The 16,486-nt window shown below is 45.3% G+C and overlaps 1 protein-coding gene across 1 annotated transcript in view; it reads right to left on the bottom strand.

The window, feature by feature from the left end:
• The window catches only part of SINHCAF (SIN3-HDAC complex associated factor), a 103,840-nt gene extending 88,812 nt beyond the window's left edge, over nucleotides 1-15,028 (bottom strand). The window contains 1 exon segment of the mRNA XM_069230049.1: nucleotides 14,880-15,028. Coding sequence (XP_069086150.1) covers nucleotides 14,880-15,007 — 128 coding nt within the window. The 5' untranslated portion in view covers nucleotides 15,008-15,028.
• Between the last annotated feature and the right edge of the window lie 1,458 nt (nucleotides 15,029-16,486).

The following is a 16,486-nucleotide window of genomic DNA, read 5'->3' on the forward strand; positions in this document are numbered from 1 at the left end:
CCTCCTTTCTCTTTGACACCTTACGGTGTAGCAATGCTGTGTAAAATTATACAAGTGTATAAACGAACTGCAAAATAACGTACAGCTATTGTATTGTGTGAAGATTGTGTTTAATAAACAGATTTAAAAAACATGGCTTCAGGTGTGCCACAGTTTTGTCATGAATGCAGCATGTTGGTGCTCTTGTTGTTCTAGAACAAGCAAGCTGCAATAGAAAACGGAGACATCAACTGACGTCTGCTGCTATTGGAATTGTATGTTGACTCAGACTATCAGACTTTGTTCTCACATGTCTGACAAATTCAGTGTGAACGTATAGAACATGTGCTCTCAATGTGGCTTCCAGTTCCTTCCATAACCTCTATGAGACAATCATAAAAGAAAACAGTATTCTTTCGAACATGGCTCACCTAATCCCAGCAGAAAGTCAGAATATTTCAGAGGGAAAAATCACTTTAGAACACAGAACAATTCCTAACAATTGCTAAAAGCAGTATGGTACCACCAACAAATGATGTATATGACTAAAATCTGTTTTCACCCTTTATATGTGCTCCTTTTTGTAACCCTCAAAACCTGACATTCACCATAATGCATTTCGATGCGGACCATCCCCTGAGTTCTGTGATATCTGTCACTACCTATTGTTCTGGTTGTGGCCATACTATCAGGACTCAACAGCCTCCTTTAGAGTGGCTACTTAGAGCATATCTGGACACCAACCGTCCAGATATACCGAACTTTTTAACTCCTTCATTACCACCTCAAGCACCTTTTTAAACAAGAATCTCTAAAAATGGCTGAATTAATTTACTCTAAATAATGAAAATCATGCTTATTGTGAAAAGAGTTAACATTTTGCCAAACATGGTTTAACTCTGCCCAGCTGGTTTTTCTGTAGCTACTTTAAATTGTTCATATGGAAATTAATATGGGTAATCTATGTTTTGGACCCCCGTTTTTTGTTTTTTTTTACACATCTTGACGGGTCACCCAAAACCTTCTGGGAATGAGCTGAGGTGAAAATAACTTTTTTTGGCAAGTTTTATAAAGATTCCTCAAACAGCACCAAAGTGATAAGCAAAACAAAAAAACAGCCTTCCAAGGGAAACTGTGATTTAACTCAAACTACCTAGTGGTAACTGCTACTGTGCAATATATATATATATATATTGCACCATAATCAGTTTAGTGTATTTTGATCAAAGGTCATAAAAAAAGTGCAATATATTGCATACAATTTGTATGCAAGATAAAATAACATATACATCACCCTAAACAGCACATAAAATAATCAAGACAAATTAACAGATTCGTTTGTATTATAGATTTAGAATACAATACAATTTTATGGAGGTTACCTCTAACCTTGATGACTACCCTAAGAAAATTAAATTCAGGATAATAGAGGTGAACACAATGTAAAAACATTCACGAATGCCACTCTACAAATTATATATGAATGAATTACTAATTTTCTTTGTACAGTTATTTAAATCCATTACAACATTTATATTGCACTTTATTACAAAAATACATTCCTCAATCAATTCGCAGGAGAATAATATTCAAAACAAAAAATCAATAAATTCAATGAAAGGCTAAAACAAAAACTACAAATTCGTTAAAAGCTGAATCCTAAAATAATAATCCATAAAAAAAATATGAATCACCAATCACATACAAATTCCACACAGGTAGTATTTTTCAGTGGGTGAGTTATACTATGCACTTTTCAAGTTGCAAGAGTATTTATCAAAAGCACCAACAGTTTCTCAACAGTCTCTATGAACTTGTCAAATATAACAATAAACTGTGAATGTTAGCATGTAAGGCAAATAATCAATCCCTGCCTGTCTACAGATGTGAACACCTAGAAACTGAAGGGGCCGTGGACCCATCTATCATGCTCAATAGCTAAAGAAGGGTAAACACACAAAAACTGCAGGATTGAATCTATTTTATAATTGCACAGCTTACAACTTTTCTCTGAATGCTTATCAGTCCAAGGCAGCTCAAAGTCTATTGCAGGAAACAAAGCAAACCAATATTTCATTAACTTTAATTTATACCGCAATGCCATGTAAGGTTATCTATAACTGTAGGCTGTAGAGTTTATCAAAATCCAAGCACAGGAATGTTTGCTAAAATAAAATGTTGTCCTGTTTTCGAGATGGCAAGAGGAGATTATTAACAGTGTTTTTACATAAACCAGTCATCATTGATGTATTCCATTGCTCTTGGATGTTTAAAAGATCAAATGCCAACAGTAAATATGTATTCCATGGATGTTCTCTGGCAACTTTCTTTGATGTAATTTCCTTCTACGTGTAGTGCTTTGAAGTCACAGTGGCAGTAATTTGTAGAATGTAGTACAATTTAGCATCTACTTGCAGTGCATAGGCTTGTTTTATCAAACCGAACTGCAGCCTTTTCTGAGCATGTGCGGTTGTATTTGGGAGACAGAAGGGAATTCTACATGTGTTACACTGGTCTAGATCAAGAGTCTGACGAGATTTCCTAGGTAAGCCTCTACCCCATTAGTCCGTGATGATTCAGAGTTTACCTAGGATCCGCAGAGCCTACTAAGTTTTATAACCAAAGTGTTAAAGGCAAATTCACAAGATCGAGTCTTTGACCTCAATAATAGGGCAGGAGGGCAAAAACTCCCTTGCGCATCAAAAAAGATAATCCGGTAATTATTGGCAAATGCATGCTCAACCTCTTTACGACCTATAGATCGCATGCCTGTCTTTCATCGTATGTCCTACACCTACGACTTTGGTTTTATCTAAGTTATCGTGCAATGAAGTTTGAGTGTGAAGGTCAGTCACTCTATGAAGATCAAGATTTTACTTAACAATATTATATCACTGGCATACTGTAATGACGTAATAGACTGACTACTGATATTTGGGTGATCAGAGTCGCGTTGTTCTGATGCATAGTTTCTAACTGCAGATTTCTCACCTTTATAATATCCCTAGACACCAGACTGGAGTCAGACATTTTCACAGCACTGCTTCCATTTTTCCTGTTTTCTACACCTTTGCAAATTCAAATCCAGTGTGCATGAGAACGCTGTCCCCACCAAAAAAGTACAGGGTTCAATCCATGACATGATTGTTGGGAGAAGGTGTGGGTAATGGGCCCGAAGGAGGAGAGTCTTTGGTGTCTGGGGTCTGTGCGCGACTCCAAGCCATGTGAAAAGTGTGCTTTCCTGCACCTGAAGGGTTCTGGGATCGTGAAGCAAAGTAGAATGTTTCAGTATATTTTAAAAAGTCATGGACCTCATGTAAGTCTCACTCCCTCCCCAACTTCAGTGGGCAGGCCCGCTTCCCCATTCAAGGCTGATCTCAAGAAAGATCAGTCAAAGTTGTCAGGTAAGTTGTAGAAGAAACACAAGAAGGTGAAGTGTGATGTCACCACATCCTGCTACTCTCTAATAAAAGAGAAGTCACAAGGCCGTCAAGGTGTTGATTGGTCTCGCTCCTCATCCCTACTTGAGGAGCAGATTCCCCAGATGTGCTCTGTGTTTCCCAGACCATCAGCACCACTGCAGCACGGTGAGGCATTCAAGGAGGCCATGCTGCATATTTTTGCCACTCTTCGTGCTCCTTCTGGTGCTCTTTAGTGCCACAAGGATCCCTAGGTACTTGAGTCAGGTTAGTGCCAGCAGATCTTTCTTCTGCACTATCTGAACCTTTCAAACTTGCCACAGGTTTCCCACCAACACCGTTGCTTCTTCCATTCCAGTTGTGAGACCTGCACTGTTCCCTTTTTCATCAGTGCTGATACTGATGTCATCAGCACCGGAGGCGGGATCCAGTGCTTTTGTTTCAACCTGAACCAAATACATCTAAGCCCCCATCAAGGTTGTACCCCAAATGTACTTTTGGGCACCTTGCTCATGAACACCCTGATTCTGACAAAATACAGCTACTCCTGCTGACCCATCCTTAGAGACTCCATCATCGTTTTGGTTCTGATTAGGGCCATAGTTTCTGATCACGAGATGACGATGTGATGATGGGGATGATCTGTTCCCACATTATCATGGTGACAGTTTATATGTGCCTATAGGTGGCCAGTAGGTTTGATATGTCCTCTGGTGGAGAGTTGCTGTCCCCCATTGGGCCCACATTGAAGAGAGTGCTTGCGCTGCTGTGCGGATCTGTGTGCATCTGAGGACCTGGAGATACAACTGCCTTCTCTTGGGGCTAAAACTAATGTCCTTGTGGAAGTCTTGCAGCCTGAGCCTGCATCCTCTGAGCCCCTGCTTCCATTCAATGAATCCCTTGCTGACACTCTGATAGGCACCTTGTCTAAACCTTGCTGTTGCCAGCAGGTGAACAGCCGGGTGGCCAGATGCCCTGATTTGTTGACACAGCATCCTACTACAATTCTGGTGGTTCAGGTTTCCACTAACATGGTGAACCCCAATTATTTCCCTGTGACTTCCCTGGAAGGGAATTGAAGATGACTGAGTGTCAGAACCCTGTTCAGAGGGCCACGGGGCACTTCAGAGCTGTTGGCCCAACCGAAGTGGCTGAAACCCTTTACTCCTGATGCCCCAGGGCCCAGCCTATTATGGATCCTGCTCAACAGGAACAAGCACCCTCTTCTGCACCTTGCTCTCAGGTGGGTAATGTAGCTCAAGCAGTAAAGGTTCCTTGAGGTCGGTGGAACTCTAGTAGTTGTCAGGCCACTCCCTGTCCTCCCACCTCTAGTGCAATTGGTTTGGTATTATTCCCCGTTCACTGATGGCCACATCCAAGAAATCTAAACTAGTAGCCTGTATTCAAGAGTTCTTTCCTGGACTCTCCTAGTAAGTTCAGCCATTAGAGTCTAGGTGTTTGAAGCAACAACTGCGGTATGTCACCTGGAACCCCATAGGTCTAGTTCTTGGACCAACCGCTCTGGTGGTAGGGCACCCTTTGGCGCTGCAGTGCGGTCCTGTTTCAGATTGGCAATGTCAGCCTGTGCTTTATCACATGCAACAGCGTCTGATAGGCCTCAAGCCTCTACCTCAAACCATGCTACCTGCGGATTCAGGCGGTCGGGATTGCTCCCGTGGTCACGAAGTAAGTCACTTTTCCTTCAGCAGGGATAAGGGTAGTATCCTTGCTTCGCCAGGGCTATGGTAATGGCCTGTTGCTTCTCGGGCCTCTGTCGGTGCAGTCCACAGAATGCGGTTTGGTCCCACTTTGGTCACAGCAGTTTTTTGGTGTCACGCGATGGCCAGACCTTTTGGTCTCAGAGTCTTCAGCGGCCCTTCTGAGCCTCATTTTGATTCCTACACGTCCAGTCATGCTGGTCTGGTGTTGGCTTCCACAGCGTCTCCACCTGGCATACTGGGTCGCCAAGGCACTTAGGCACATGGGCTACATCCGGGACAGGTTTCTCTCACCACACTCCTTGAGTCACTGTATGGCGGCCCCTCCTAGCATATGGGTTTCTCCCACCGTGCTCCTAAGTTCAGTTTTGCAGAGGCCCCTCTGATTCAGTCTGGCACATGAGCTACAGCCCAATTGGTGAGGTGATGGATTACCCACACCTTCCTCAGGGGGTCCTCACGTCAAGGCTCCTTCTGGACCTCACTCCCTCCAACACTTCCCTCTTCCTCTTGGGCACACTAGTCTTGGCAAGCAGGCAGGTGATGGCGTTCCAGGCTCCAGGGCAGGTGATCTTGGCTTGCATGGGTGATGTCCCCCTCACCTAGCAGGGAGATAGAAGGCTTGGGCCCATAATCCTGGTAACAAGCAGAAGTCTTCCAGAGCTCCCCCTCCTCACACAACCCATCTGACTGCTCTACAGATGGCAAAGTTATGGGGTCTCAGACTCCCCTACTTATAGTCCTTTTCCAGACACAAAATGTAATTTAGTGTCTGGGTCTTTGAAGTTGTATGTTGGGGTTCTGCTTCTTTGAAATGGACATCCTTCCCCTTTCTTTTTCCTCCTGAAGACTGTTTGTCACAACCGGGAGGACTCCGTAGCTGATTAACACACAAGATTCATGGGAGTGACTAAAGTTCACACCTGGATGTCAGCCGCAGTGATTTGTGCATCTAAGGGTTAATCCTGGGCCTACTCTTTATGATTCCCTTATCAGTCCAATCTTCCTCTTCCTGAAATGTGTCCAGGCCTCTTCCTTGTGATCTGTCGCTGAAAAAAAAAAAAACATTGAAGTGCAGAGAGAGCGAGAGCCTGGCTCTCCCATCCTCCAGTGCATGTCCCACTCATCTTACAGTAATGCAGCAATACACAAATCTGTCTGAGAGAGATACCTCTACTTCTCATGCTTTCACCAGACAGGCCTGGGCTTTCCCAAAATGGAATCCAAGGTCCTCCATGTAATGTACCAGTAGAGGTATTTCTGCACTGAAGTGTATAGCCACAGCACACTTACTGCCTAGTACTGTTATCCTCATGTTTTATGCCACCACCAGCATACCCACATGCAGCACATACACTACATCTGCGCACACTGTTCAGTACTGCAGTCTCTCGGTACTTTACCAGACTGTGTTACTTTAAAACCACACAGTCAGCACTCGCATTTACCATGTGTGCACTGTACCACACTTCTCACTTTCTTGTAGTATATTTCTTGCAAGTGCACATGCATTCAGCACGTTTCTACCATGCACGCACTTCTACATCAACCTGATGTGGGTCAGGTGTGTGTTCAACAGACAGCAGCAGAACTTTTAAAAAGGTAAGTGAGCCTGTAGTCCTCATTCCAGTGACAAAGAGTAAAAAGGACCTGATCACTACATGGTATGCTGCCCCACCACACCTGTGCTGCTTAATTCTTGGTGAAGGCAGCGCTTTGGGCAAGACCGCAATCCGTGGGAACGGACTATGTCATGGTGCACATGCATTATCTGTGTTCACCTATAAATCTGCATTAGGCAACGCAGTTGGGCACTCAAGGCAGGGGTACACATCTCTTATCATGCAGAGGACTGTTCTGTCCAAACATTGAGGCGATGTACAAACAAAAGGTCTCATCAGCCAGTCTGTTCTTGAGGTCAGTAAATGCAGTTTGCCTACTGGGCTGAAATACTTATGCCCTCTGGGACATGGCCAGCAAGATCTTGCCAGTGGGTCTGAAAGAATTTAGGGCCTCCCTGGCTCACACCATCCAGGATGGTCAGCATGCAGCCAAATAATTCATTTGTGCTGGATTGCTTACAACCGATTGCTTAGGGCGAGCAGTCAGCACCACTACGGTGGCCCATCCCCACATGTGGATGTGCTTTGCAAGGTTTTAGGCTGGCATCTCATATGGCTATGTCTTTTGATGGATCCCACCTCTTTGGTGAAAATGCTGACTCTGCCTTGGAATGTTTGAAGAAAAGCAGAGCTAAGACATGTTTTCTAGACCTCTCCACCCCCTGCAAGAAGGCTTCCCCACCAGTTCTGGCCTTTCCTAGGTTACTCAAGGAGGTTGGCATACAGACAGCATCAGGTCCCTTCTCCACCCCACAGCAGTCACCCCAGTCCTTTGTTCCCAGTGCTCTTTTCGGTGCACAACCATCTGGTGGGAGGCAGGACCCAATACCTACTCCCTGGACTGCAATCCATCATATCTGACAACACATCTAACAAATGGGTCTTTCAGATGGTCCAGCAGGGCTAGACCTCCCATTCCTGTTTGACCCACCACCTCCTCCTCCAGCATCACAGCTGCTAACAGAAGAGCACCTTTCCATTATGCTGCAAGAGGTGTGGTCTCTACTTTCTAAAGGAGCTACTGAGAGGGTTCTGGCCTCTGAAACAGGGACGGTCTGTTACTCCCACTATTGAAACAGGTAACTGGATGGTGACCTTGCACCTGCTGGGTGCATATTTTCATATCCTTGTTCTGCAGTCCCACTCACGTTACCAGGAGCATTTTAAATTTTCCGGGCTCTGCTTCAGCCTCACCATCACCCTCCTCAGGTGTTCTTGAAAGTAATGGAGATGGGCGCCACCCATCTTCTGAGGTTGGCAGTACCAGTTTTCCTCTACCTCGACTTTAGGCTGTTGAAAGCAGACTTGCCAGGTCAGGCACTGACAACCACTAGACGGCAACAAACCTCTTGACATAACTGGGATTTTCAACCAAAGTACCGAATTCATACCTGTAAGGAAATGGCTCCCTGTTGCAGTTACCCCCCACTTTTTGCCTGATACTGATGCTGACTTGACTGAGAAGTGTGCTGGGACCCTGCTAACCAGGCCCCATCACCAGTGTTCTTTCACCTAAAATGTACCATTGTTTCCACAATTGGCACACCCCTGGCACACAGATAAGTCACTTGTAAAAGGTACCAGTAGTATCAGGGCCCTGTGACCAGGGAAGGTCCCTAAGGGCTGCAGCATATGTTGGCCACCCTAAGGGACCCCTCACCTAACACATTCACACTGCCATTGCAGATTGTGTGTGTTGGTGTGGAGAAAAAGGCAAAGTCGACATGGCATCCCCCTCAGGATGCCATGCACACAAAATGCTGCCTGTGGCATAGGTAAGTCACCCCTCTAGCAGGCCTTACAGCCCTAAGGCAGGGTGCACTATACCACAGGTGAGGGCATAGCTGCATGAGCAATATGCCCCTACAGTGTCTAAGTCTATTCCTAGACATTGTAAGTACAGTGTGGCCATATTAAGTATATGGTCTGGGAGTTTGTCAAAAAAGAACTCCACAGCTCCATAATGGCTACACTGAATACTGGGAAGTTTGGTATCAAACTTCTCAGAATAATAAACCCACACTGATGCCAGTGTTGGATTTATTAAAAAATGCACAGAGGGCATCTTAGAGATGCCCCCTGTATTTTACCCAATTGTTCAGTGCAGGACTGACTGGTCGGTGCCAGCCTGCTGCTGAGAGACGAGTTTCTGACTCCATGTGGTGAGGGCCTTTGTGCTCTCTGAGGACAGAAACAAAAGCCTGCTCTGGGTGGAGGTGCTTCACACCTCCCCCCTGCAGGAACTGTAACACCTAGCAGAGAGCCTCAAAGGCTCAGGCTTCGTGTTACAATGCCCCAAGGCACTCCGGCTAGTGGAGATGCCCGCCCCCTGAACACAGCCCCCACTTTTGGCGGCAAGTCCAGGGGAGATAATGAGAAAAACAAGGAGGAGTCACCCACCAGTCAGGACAGCCCCTAAGGTGTCCTGAGCTGAGGTGACCCCTGCCTTTAGAAATCCTCCATCTTGATTTTGGAGGATTCCCCCAATAGGAATAGGGATGCGCCCCCCTCCCCTCAGGGAGGAGGCACAAAGAGGGTGTAGCCACCCTCAAGGACAGTAGCCATTGGCTACTGCCCTCACAGACCTAAACACACCCCTAAATTCAGTATTTAGGGGCTCCCCAGAACATAGGAAACTAGATTCCTGCAACCTGAAGACGAAGAAGGACTGCTGACCTGAAAGCCCTGCAGAGAAGACGGAGACACCAACTGCTTTGGCCCCAGCCCTACCGACCTGTCTCCCCACTTCAAGAAAAACTGCAACAGCGACGCGTTCCCCAGGGTCCAGCGACCTCTGAAGCCTCAGAGGACTACCCTGCATCTAAAAGGACCAAGAACTCCAGAGGACAGCGGCTCTGCTCCAAAGAAGAAACAACTTTGCAACAAAGAAACAACTTCTAAAGGACTGCACGTTTCCCACCGGAAGCGTGAGACTTTCCACTCTGCATCCGACGCCCCTGGCTCGACCTGCGGAGAAACAACACTACAGGGAGGACTCCCCTGCGACTGCAACCGTGTGAGTAGCCAGAGTTGGCCCCCCTGAACCTCCCCAGCGACACCTGCAGAGGGAATCCAGAGGCTCCCCCTGACCGCGACTGCCTGCTTCTAAGAACCCGGCGCCTGGTAAAGACACTGCACCCGCTGCCCCCAGGACCTGAAGGATCCGACCTCCAGTACAGAAACGACCCCAGGTGGCCCTCTCCCTTGCCCAGGTGGTGGCTACCCCGAGGAGCCCCCCCCCCTTGCCTGCCTGCTCCGTTGAAGGGACCCCCGGGTCTCCCATTGAACTCCATTGCAAACCCAACGCCTGTTTGCTCTCTGCACCCAGCCGCCCCGTGCCGCTGAGGGTGTACTTTTTGTGCTGACTTGTGTCCCCCCTGGTGCCCTACAAAACCCCCCTGGTCTGCCCTCCGAAGTCGCGGGTACCTACCTGCTGGCAGACTGGAACCGGGGCACCCCCTTCTCCATTGAAGCCTATGTGTTTTGGGCACCACTTTGACCTCTGCACCTGACCGGCCCTGAGCTGCTGGTGTGGTAACTTTGGGGTTGCCCTGTACCCCCAACGGTGGGCTACCTTGGACCCAACTGTGAACCCTGTAGGTGGTTTACTTACCTGTAAAACTAACAAATACTTACCTCACCCAGGAACTGTTGAAATTTGCAGTGTCTAGTTTTAAAATAGCTTATTGCCATTTTTGCCAAAACTGTACATGCTATTTTGCTGATTCAAAGTTCCTATGATACCTAAGTGAAGTACCTTTCTTTTGAAGTATTGATTGTAAATCTTGAACCTGTGGTTCTTAAAATAAACTAAGAAAATATATTTTTCTATATATAAAAACCTATTGGCCTGAAATTGTCTTTGAGTGTGTGTTCCTCATTTATTGCCTGTGGGTGTAAAACAAATGCTTAACACTACCCTCTGATAAGCCTACTGCTCGACCACACTACCACAAAATAGAGCATTAGAATTATCTCTTTTTGCCACTATCTTACCTCTAAGATACTCTGTGCATGCTATTTCTTACTTTGAAATAGTACATACAGAGCCAACTTCCTGCAGTACCAAACTCCTTTGCAGAGACTTTCCTTCATAATAGTTGTTTTGTGATCAGTGCAGTTCAGGGCCTTCCCTTAGTGACATCGAGTCCAGGACATTCAGGGTTTAATTCTAATGCTTGAGCCCTGGTCCTGGGTCTCAGTGAGAGCAGAACTGAGGCTTCTTAGCTGCATCCTGCTTTTCGATCATGCCAGGTAGAATATGAGAGCTCAGCAGTGGAATCTGAAGCCTCAGTGGTCCAGCACCATGGAAACCTGTTGGATTACATCCAGGTTTCGGAGCAGACTGCATAAGATCTGCAGTACTGGCTGCTTTACCACAACTGGATCAGTCAGAGACCCTTCTCCATGCCCCACTCAAAGCTGACTAGTGATTTATGTGTCACTGCTGGGTTGGAGTGATCATCTGGGGGAGTTGGAGATCAGAGGGCTCTGGTTTCTGGCAGAAGCTCAGCTCCATATCAGTCTGCTGGAGTTGTGAGCAATATGCCTGCCACTGAATGCCTTCCTACCGACCATCAGGAGGAGGCTGAATCAGGTTCTCCTGGACACCACCACCACCATGTGGTATTCCAACAAGGAAGGTGGAGTCCTGGGTCCTTCAGGAGTTGGGTGGACCATCAGGGCATTTCCCTGTAATGGACAACATCACTGCCATGTGGTATTGCAACAAACAGGGTGGTGGCCCGGGCCCTATACCAAGAGGTGCTGTGCCTCAGGAGCTGGGCGGACCATCAGGGCATTTCCCATATGGTGGGTCCCTCTCCCTAACTCTTTTCACCACAGTTGAGAATGAGCAGTGTCAAAACATTTGCACGCTGAAGTTCCCAGGAAAGCTGTCTCTAGGAGACACATAGGCCTCCTGTATGCATTTTTGCCTCTGGTGCCCCTAGTTCTGAAAAAGGTCAGGAACAACCAGGCACAAATCACCCTTGTGGCTTTAAGTCAGAGCAGGAAGAAATATGCATAGTGAAACCACCTCTTGCATTATCTTTTTTGCCTATACATATCTCCACAATGTGATATTCTATATAACCGACCAGCCAGTGGAAATTCCTGCTCACACCATGCTCCTAGGAGTAAAATAAAGTCAAAGTTCTTCCAATAATTTACATTATCTGTATTTTTTGCAATTCAGAGTAGTTGCATCTTAATACACCCTTACGTGCCAGGAACTTGAGCCTCTTTTTTGGCACATTTAATCAGTTATTTCAATTTCCAGCTAGAGCTTGTGCAAGCAACCTCTAGTCGTCCTTATTTATTTTAAGAATTTCCCAATGCTTTATGCTTAAGGGCCAACCAACTATTATCATATCTTACTATAGGTTATTTTCCAATGTTGGGTTGTTGGGAGCTGTTGCATTTCTGAAGACAGACTTTGAGATGGTATTAAGATAACATGTTGTAAGTCTTCAGGGACTGGTGACCTGTGTTCTTTAGCCTTTGTGCAAAGTGTTAGATAACAAAACATGGAGAAGGGGTTAATTAACCATCTTAAAATCATAATCCCGCATTTTGCTAAATATTTACCTACTGGGGGTCACCAGTAGGTAGTTATAGTTGCGACCTATTTTCCTTAAGCATTTTTGTTTTGCTATTAACTTTGGTGCTGTTTGACGAATCTTCATGAAACGTTCTAAACTAGTGTGCTAGTCATTTCAGCTGCTGTGTGGAAAGTTTTGGGGTTTTGGGGTGAGCAGGGGTCGAGAAAAAGGGCATGTCCCAAAATATATTTTCCACAAGCAGTTTCCATAAGGATTTTAGGCACAACTACAGTCCGAACCACTGAACGGAATTACACCAGATTGGTTAGAAAGCTAGGTCTGGTCCAGAAAGATCTCTTTATGTAATTTGGTGTAAATCTGTTTAGTAATTTTAGAGTTATTAAAGAAAAAAGATTTAAGTATATTTAGAGGTGCGGATCCACCTCGACTGATCTGCGGATTCCATGTGACAACAGCAATGCCGTGATTGGCTGGTTGCAATCTGAGAGAAAAGTTGTGCCTACCATTTTGTCGATCGGGATGTGGTGGGAGAGGGGGGTGTTATAGAGTAAATAGAATATAAGGGGTCAGGATAGAGGTATCCTGACTCCATGCAACTGATGGAAAGGTCTTTGAGGGAAACCTCATTGACAAGAAATTGCGCCAAAATCATTTTTGGGGGGTGTGCAAGAATCCACAGCTGCACTCAGCACGGCCCTGTGTGAATACGTGACGGATCTGCAGATCCTGACCCCAATTTAAAGAAAATACACACACTCACAGACCCACTCACTCACCCATTCACACACACACTCACAGATCCACAAAAACACTCCCAGTCAAAGATCCACACATCTACTCACTCACCCACCCACTCACACACACTCACTTACACGCCCACACAAAAATACAGCCACTCATGCACTCACTGAGACTCACAGAACCACTCACACACCCACTCACAGACCCACACAGCCACTCATACACCCACTCACTGATTCACAAAACCACTACCACACCCATTCACAGACCTACGAATCACTCACACTCACAGACACATTCATACACCCACTCACTCCCCCACTTACAGACCCACAGAACCGTTCACACACCCACTCACACCCTCCACTTACAGACCCACACAACCATTCACCCACCCACAGACCCACAAAACCACTCACACTCAGATCCACACAGCCACTCATACACCCACCCACACACCCGCTTATACACCCACACAACCACTCTCACACGCACTCAGATCCACACAGCCGCTCACACATGCATTCACACACCCATTCATACACTAACACACCCACTTACACACCCACAAAACCACACACACCCATACGACCACTCACACTCCCACAGTGTGGGGTTGGCTGCATGCAGGGGGTTTACTGCAGGGCCTTGTTGATGCCAACCCTCTGCCACACCCTGCCTTTGACACTACGCAGGTAGGAAATAGAATTTTTTTCAAAACTTGGAAACTGTCTAAAAAAACAAAGGTTACACAGACGTTCTAGTTGGGTTCAGATTTTACACACATAAAAACATCGAAATTTAGCAGTGTAATTATCTCAAAAGACTATGGCGGTCATTCTGACCGCGGCGGGCGGCAGTCGCCGCCCGCCATGCGGTTACCGCCGAATGACCGCACCGCGGTCAAAAGACCACGGCGGTCATTCCAACTTTCCCGCTGGGCCGGCGGGCGACCGCCAAAAGGCCGTCTGCCGGCCCAGCGGGAAAGCCCCTGCAACGAGGAAGCCGGCTCCGAATGGAGCCGGCGGAGTTGCAGGGGTGCGACGGGTGCAGTGGCACCCGTCGCGATTTTCACTGTCTGCAAATCAGACAGTGAAAATCTTTGGGGGGCCCTGTTAGGGGGCCCCTGAACTGCCCATGCCAGTGGCATGGGCAGTGCAGGGGCCCCCAGGGGCCCCACGGCACCCGTTCCCGCCATCCTGGTTCTGGCAGTGGACACCGCCAGAAACAGGCTGGCGGGAAGGGGGTCGGAATCTTCATGGCGGTGGTGCAAGCAGCGCCGCCATGGCGGATTCCCTGGGCCAGGGGAAAACCGGCGGGAAACCGCTGGTCCCCTTTTCTGACCGCGGCTTTACCGCCGCAGTCAGAATAGCCCAGGAAGCACCGCCAGCCTGTTGGCGGTGCTTCCGCCGCCCTCCGCCATGGCGCTCATGGACCGCCAGGGTCAGAATGACCCCCTATAACTCATGCCCTAAGGTAACTGCACCCTCACAACAAGCACCGCTATTTACCCCACATATTATAACACTTATAACATCTTCTATGACATAATTGAAAACATCACTTGAACATCCGCTGTACAATTATTGATGAGAAAACTGTGCATGGCGGGAATGCCAGTTCAGTTACCTTAGGGCAAAAGTGCTAAATTTCTAGGGTTTTGAGTGTGTACATTTTTAACCTAATTATAATGATACTGTAACCTCTGTTTTTTAAAGTAAATTTAAATATACACACATACATCTCTTTGTCCTTCGTCACAAACTATGCATACATTTATGTGTTGATATAAAGATCATGATTTGTTCTTTAACAAGTGAAAAGTGTATTGTTTACCCAAAGCAGCTCTGAAAATCTTTCTCATAGCGTGCGCTGTCAGTGAATCGTGAGCTGGAAGACTTTGCTTTGCAAATACAGCAGCCGTCTAGACTTCAGTACATCTTCGGTTTCTGAAAACCAAACATCTTAAACACAATGTTTTCAAGCCAACCTGTGGGACAGAGGCAAATATATTATGTAATTCACTGCTTGCTTTCCAGTGTCCAGTAGCTCCACAAGCAGAAAAAAGGGCACTGTTGTTGTATGTTTATGAAAAGCAACATGTTCATATATTTTAAATTACCATCCTGTACGCAAAACAGGGCTCATGTTTTCAGAATGCCTAGAATCCTGACATTACCTAATATTTCAGCTTTATCTCTTTGGGAAAGTTCATCAGTTAATATGATTGGCGTAGTATAACCTATTAAACCAGGTGTGCCCAACATTATAAACAAGAAATGAGGGTTTCAAGAAATTATATAAACCTTTTTCCTTTATTCTTCCAATAATCAATCAGCATAGATGGCCAGCACATGTTTCACGACTAAGTTGTTGCTTCATCATAGCCAATTACAATCATATATATTCTTAATCTAAAAAGTAGAAAAATGCATTTTAAATATACCATACTTACAATATTTAAAAACATTATTTCCTATACACGCATTTTCTAATACATTTCATATACTGACATTTCTTTTTTAAACATTAAATATCCATACACTGTGTGTTAGTTTCTGCTTTGACATTTAATCAAATGCCAAATAATAGTAACTGAACACATATTTCTGTTGAAATTCCAAAATTGATAGCCCATATTATTCCGATCTTCTGTGTACATTATACATGCTTCGTCTGATGATAGATACAAGAAGAAGCCTGTTTGTTGCTCCTCTTTAGTTCCTATTGTGTACAACTAGCCACCACGTGTCGCTGAACAAAACTAAAGCAACAAACACACTATTGTGTACCATAACGCATAATGAAGACGGCTAGATGATAAATCTTCGTGTATCTATCTTCAAACAAAAACAATCATAAAGTACCTAGAAGATAGGAATAATATGAATTTCAAAAGAAATGTGTGTGATGCTACTATTTTTTTGATATTCGAATTAACACTTCTTTAATCTTTGGACAAACTGATTTTAAGAGTATTAATTTATTTCTCCCATAAAAAAATTAAAAAGTGTGAATCATTCTGGGGTTTGCTATGTGCCAAATCGGAAATCTTTCTAATTTGCCCTCAAAAAAACAAAAGTGACAAGAACTTCCAAGACAAAACTCTGATACTTCTATTAATGCAATGCATTAATAACTCTAATAATGCAATAATTAACTCTAACTAAAGGCAAAACCACAAGCATACTTTGCTAAACAAAATTGAAACAAGGAATGTAAATGTTGGTTCCATAAAACAATGTGTACACTCTTAAAGGGCTAACTAGTCACATGTTAATTACATGTACCCATTGTGTATACACTATCTTTGCGAGGCATCTTGTCATCCCAATAACAGTTAGGGCCTGATTTAGATTTCAGCAGACTGGTTTCTCCATCACAACAGGACTGATATCCTGTCTGCTGAAATATAAATCCCTTTATTTCCTATGGGTTTTATA

This window comes from Pleurodeles waltl, chromosome 4_1 (genome assembly GCF_031143425.1).
Source record: "Pleurodeles waltl isolate 20211129_DDA chromosome 4_1, aPleWal1.hap1.20221129, whole genome shotgun sequence".
Classification (NCBI taxonomy): domain Eukaryota; kingdom Metazoa; phylum Chordata; class Amphibia; order Caudata; family Salamandridae; genus Pleurodeles; species Pleurodeles waltl.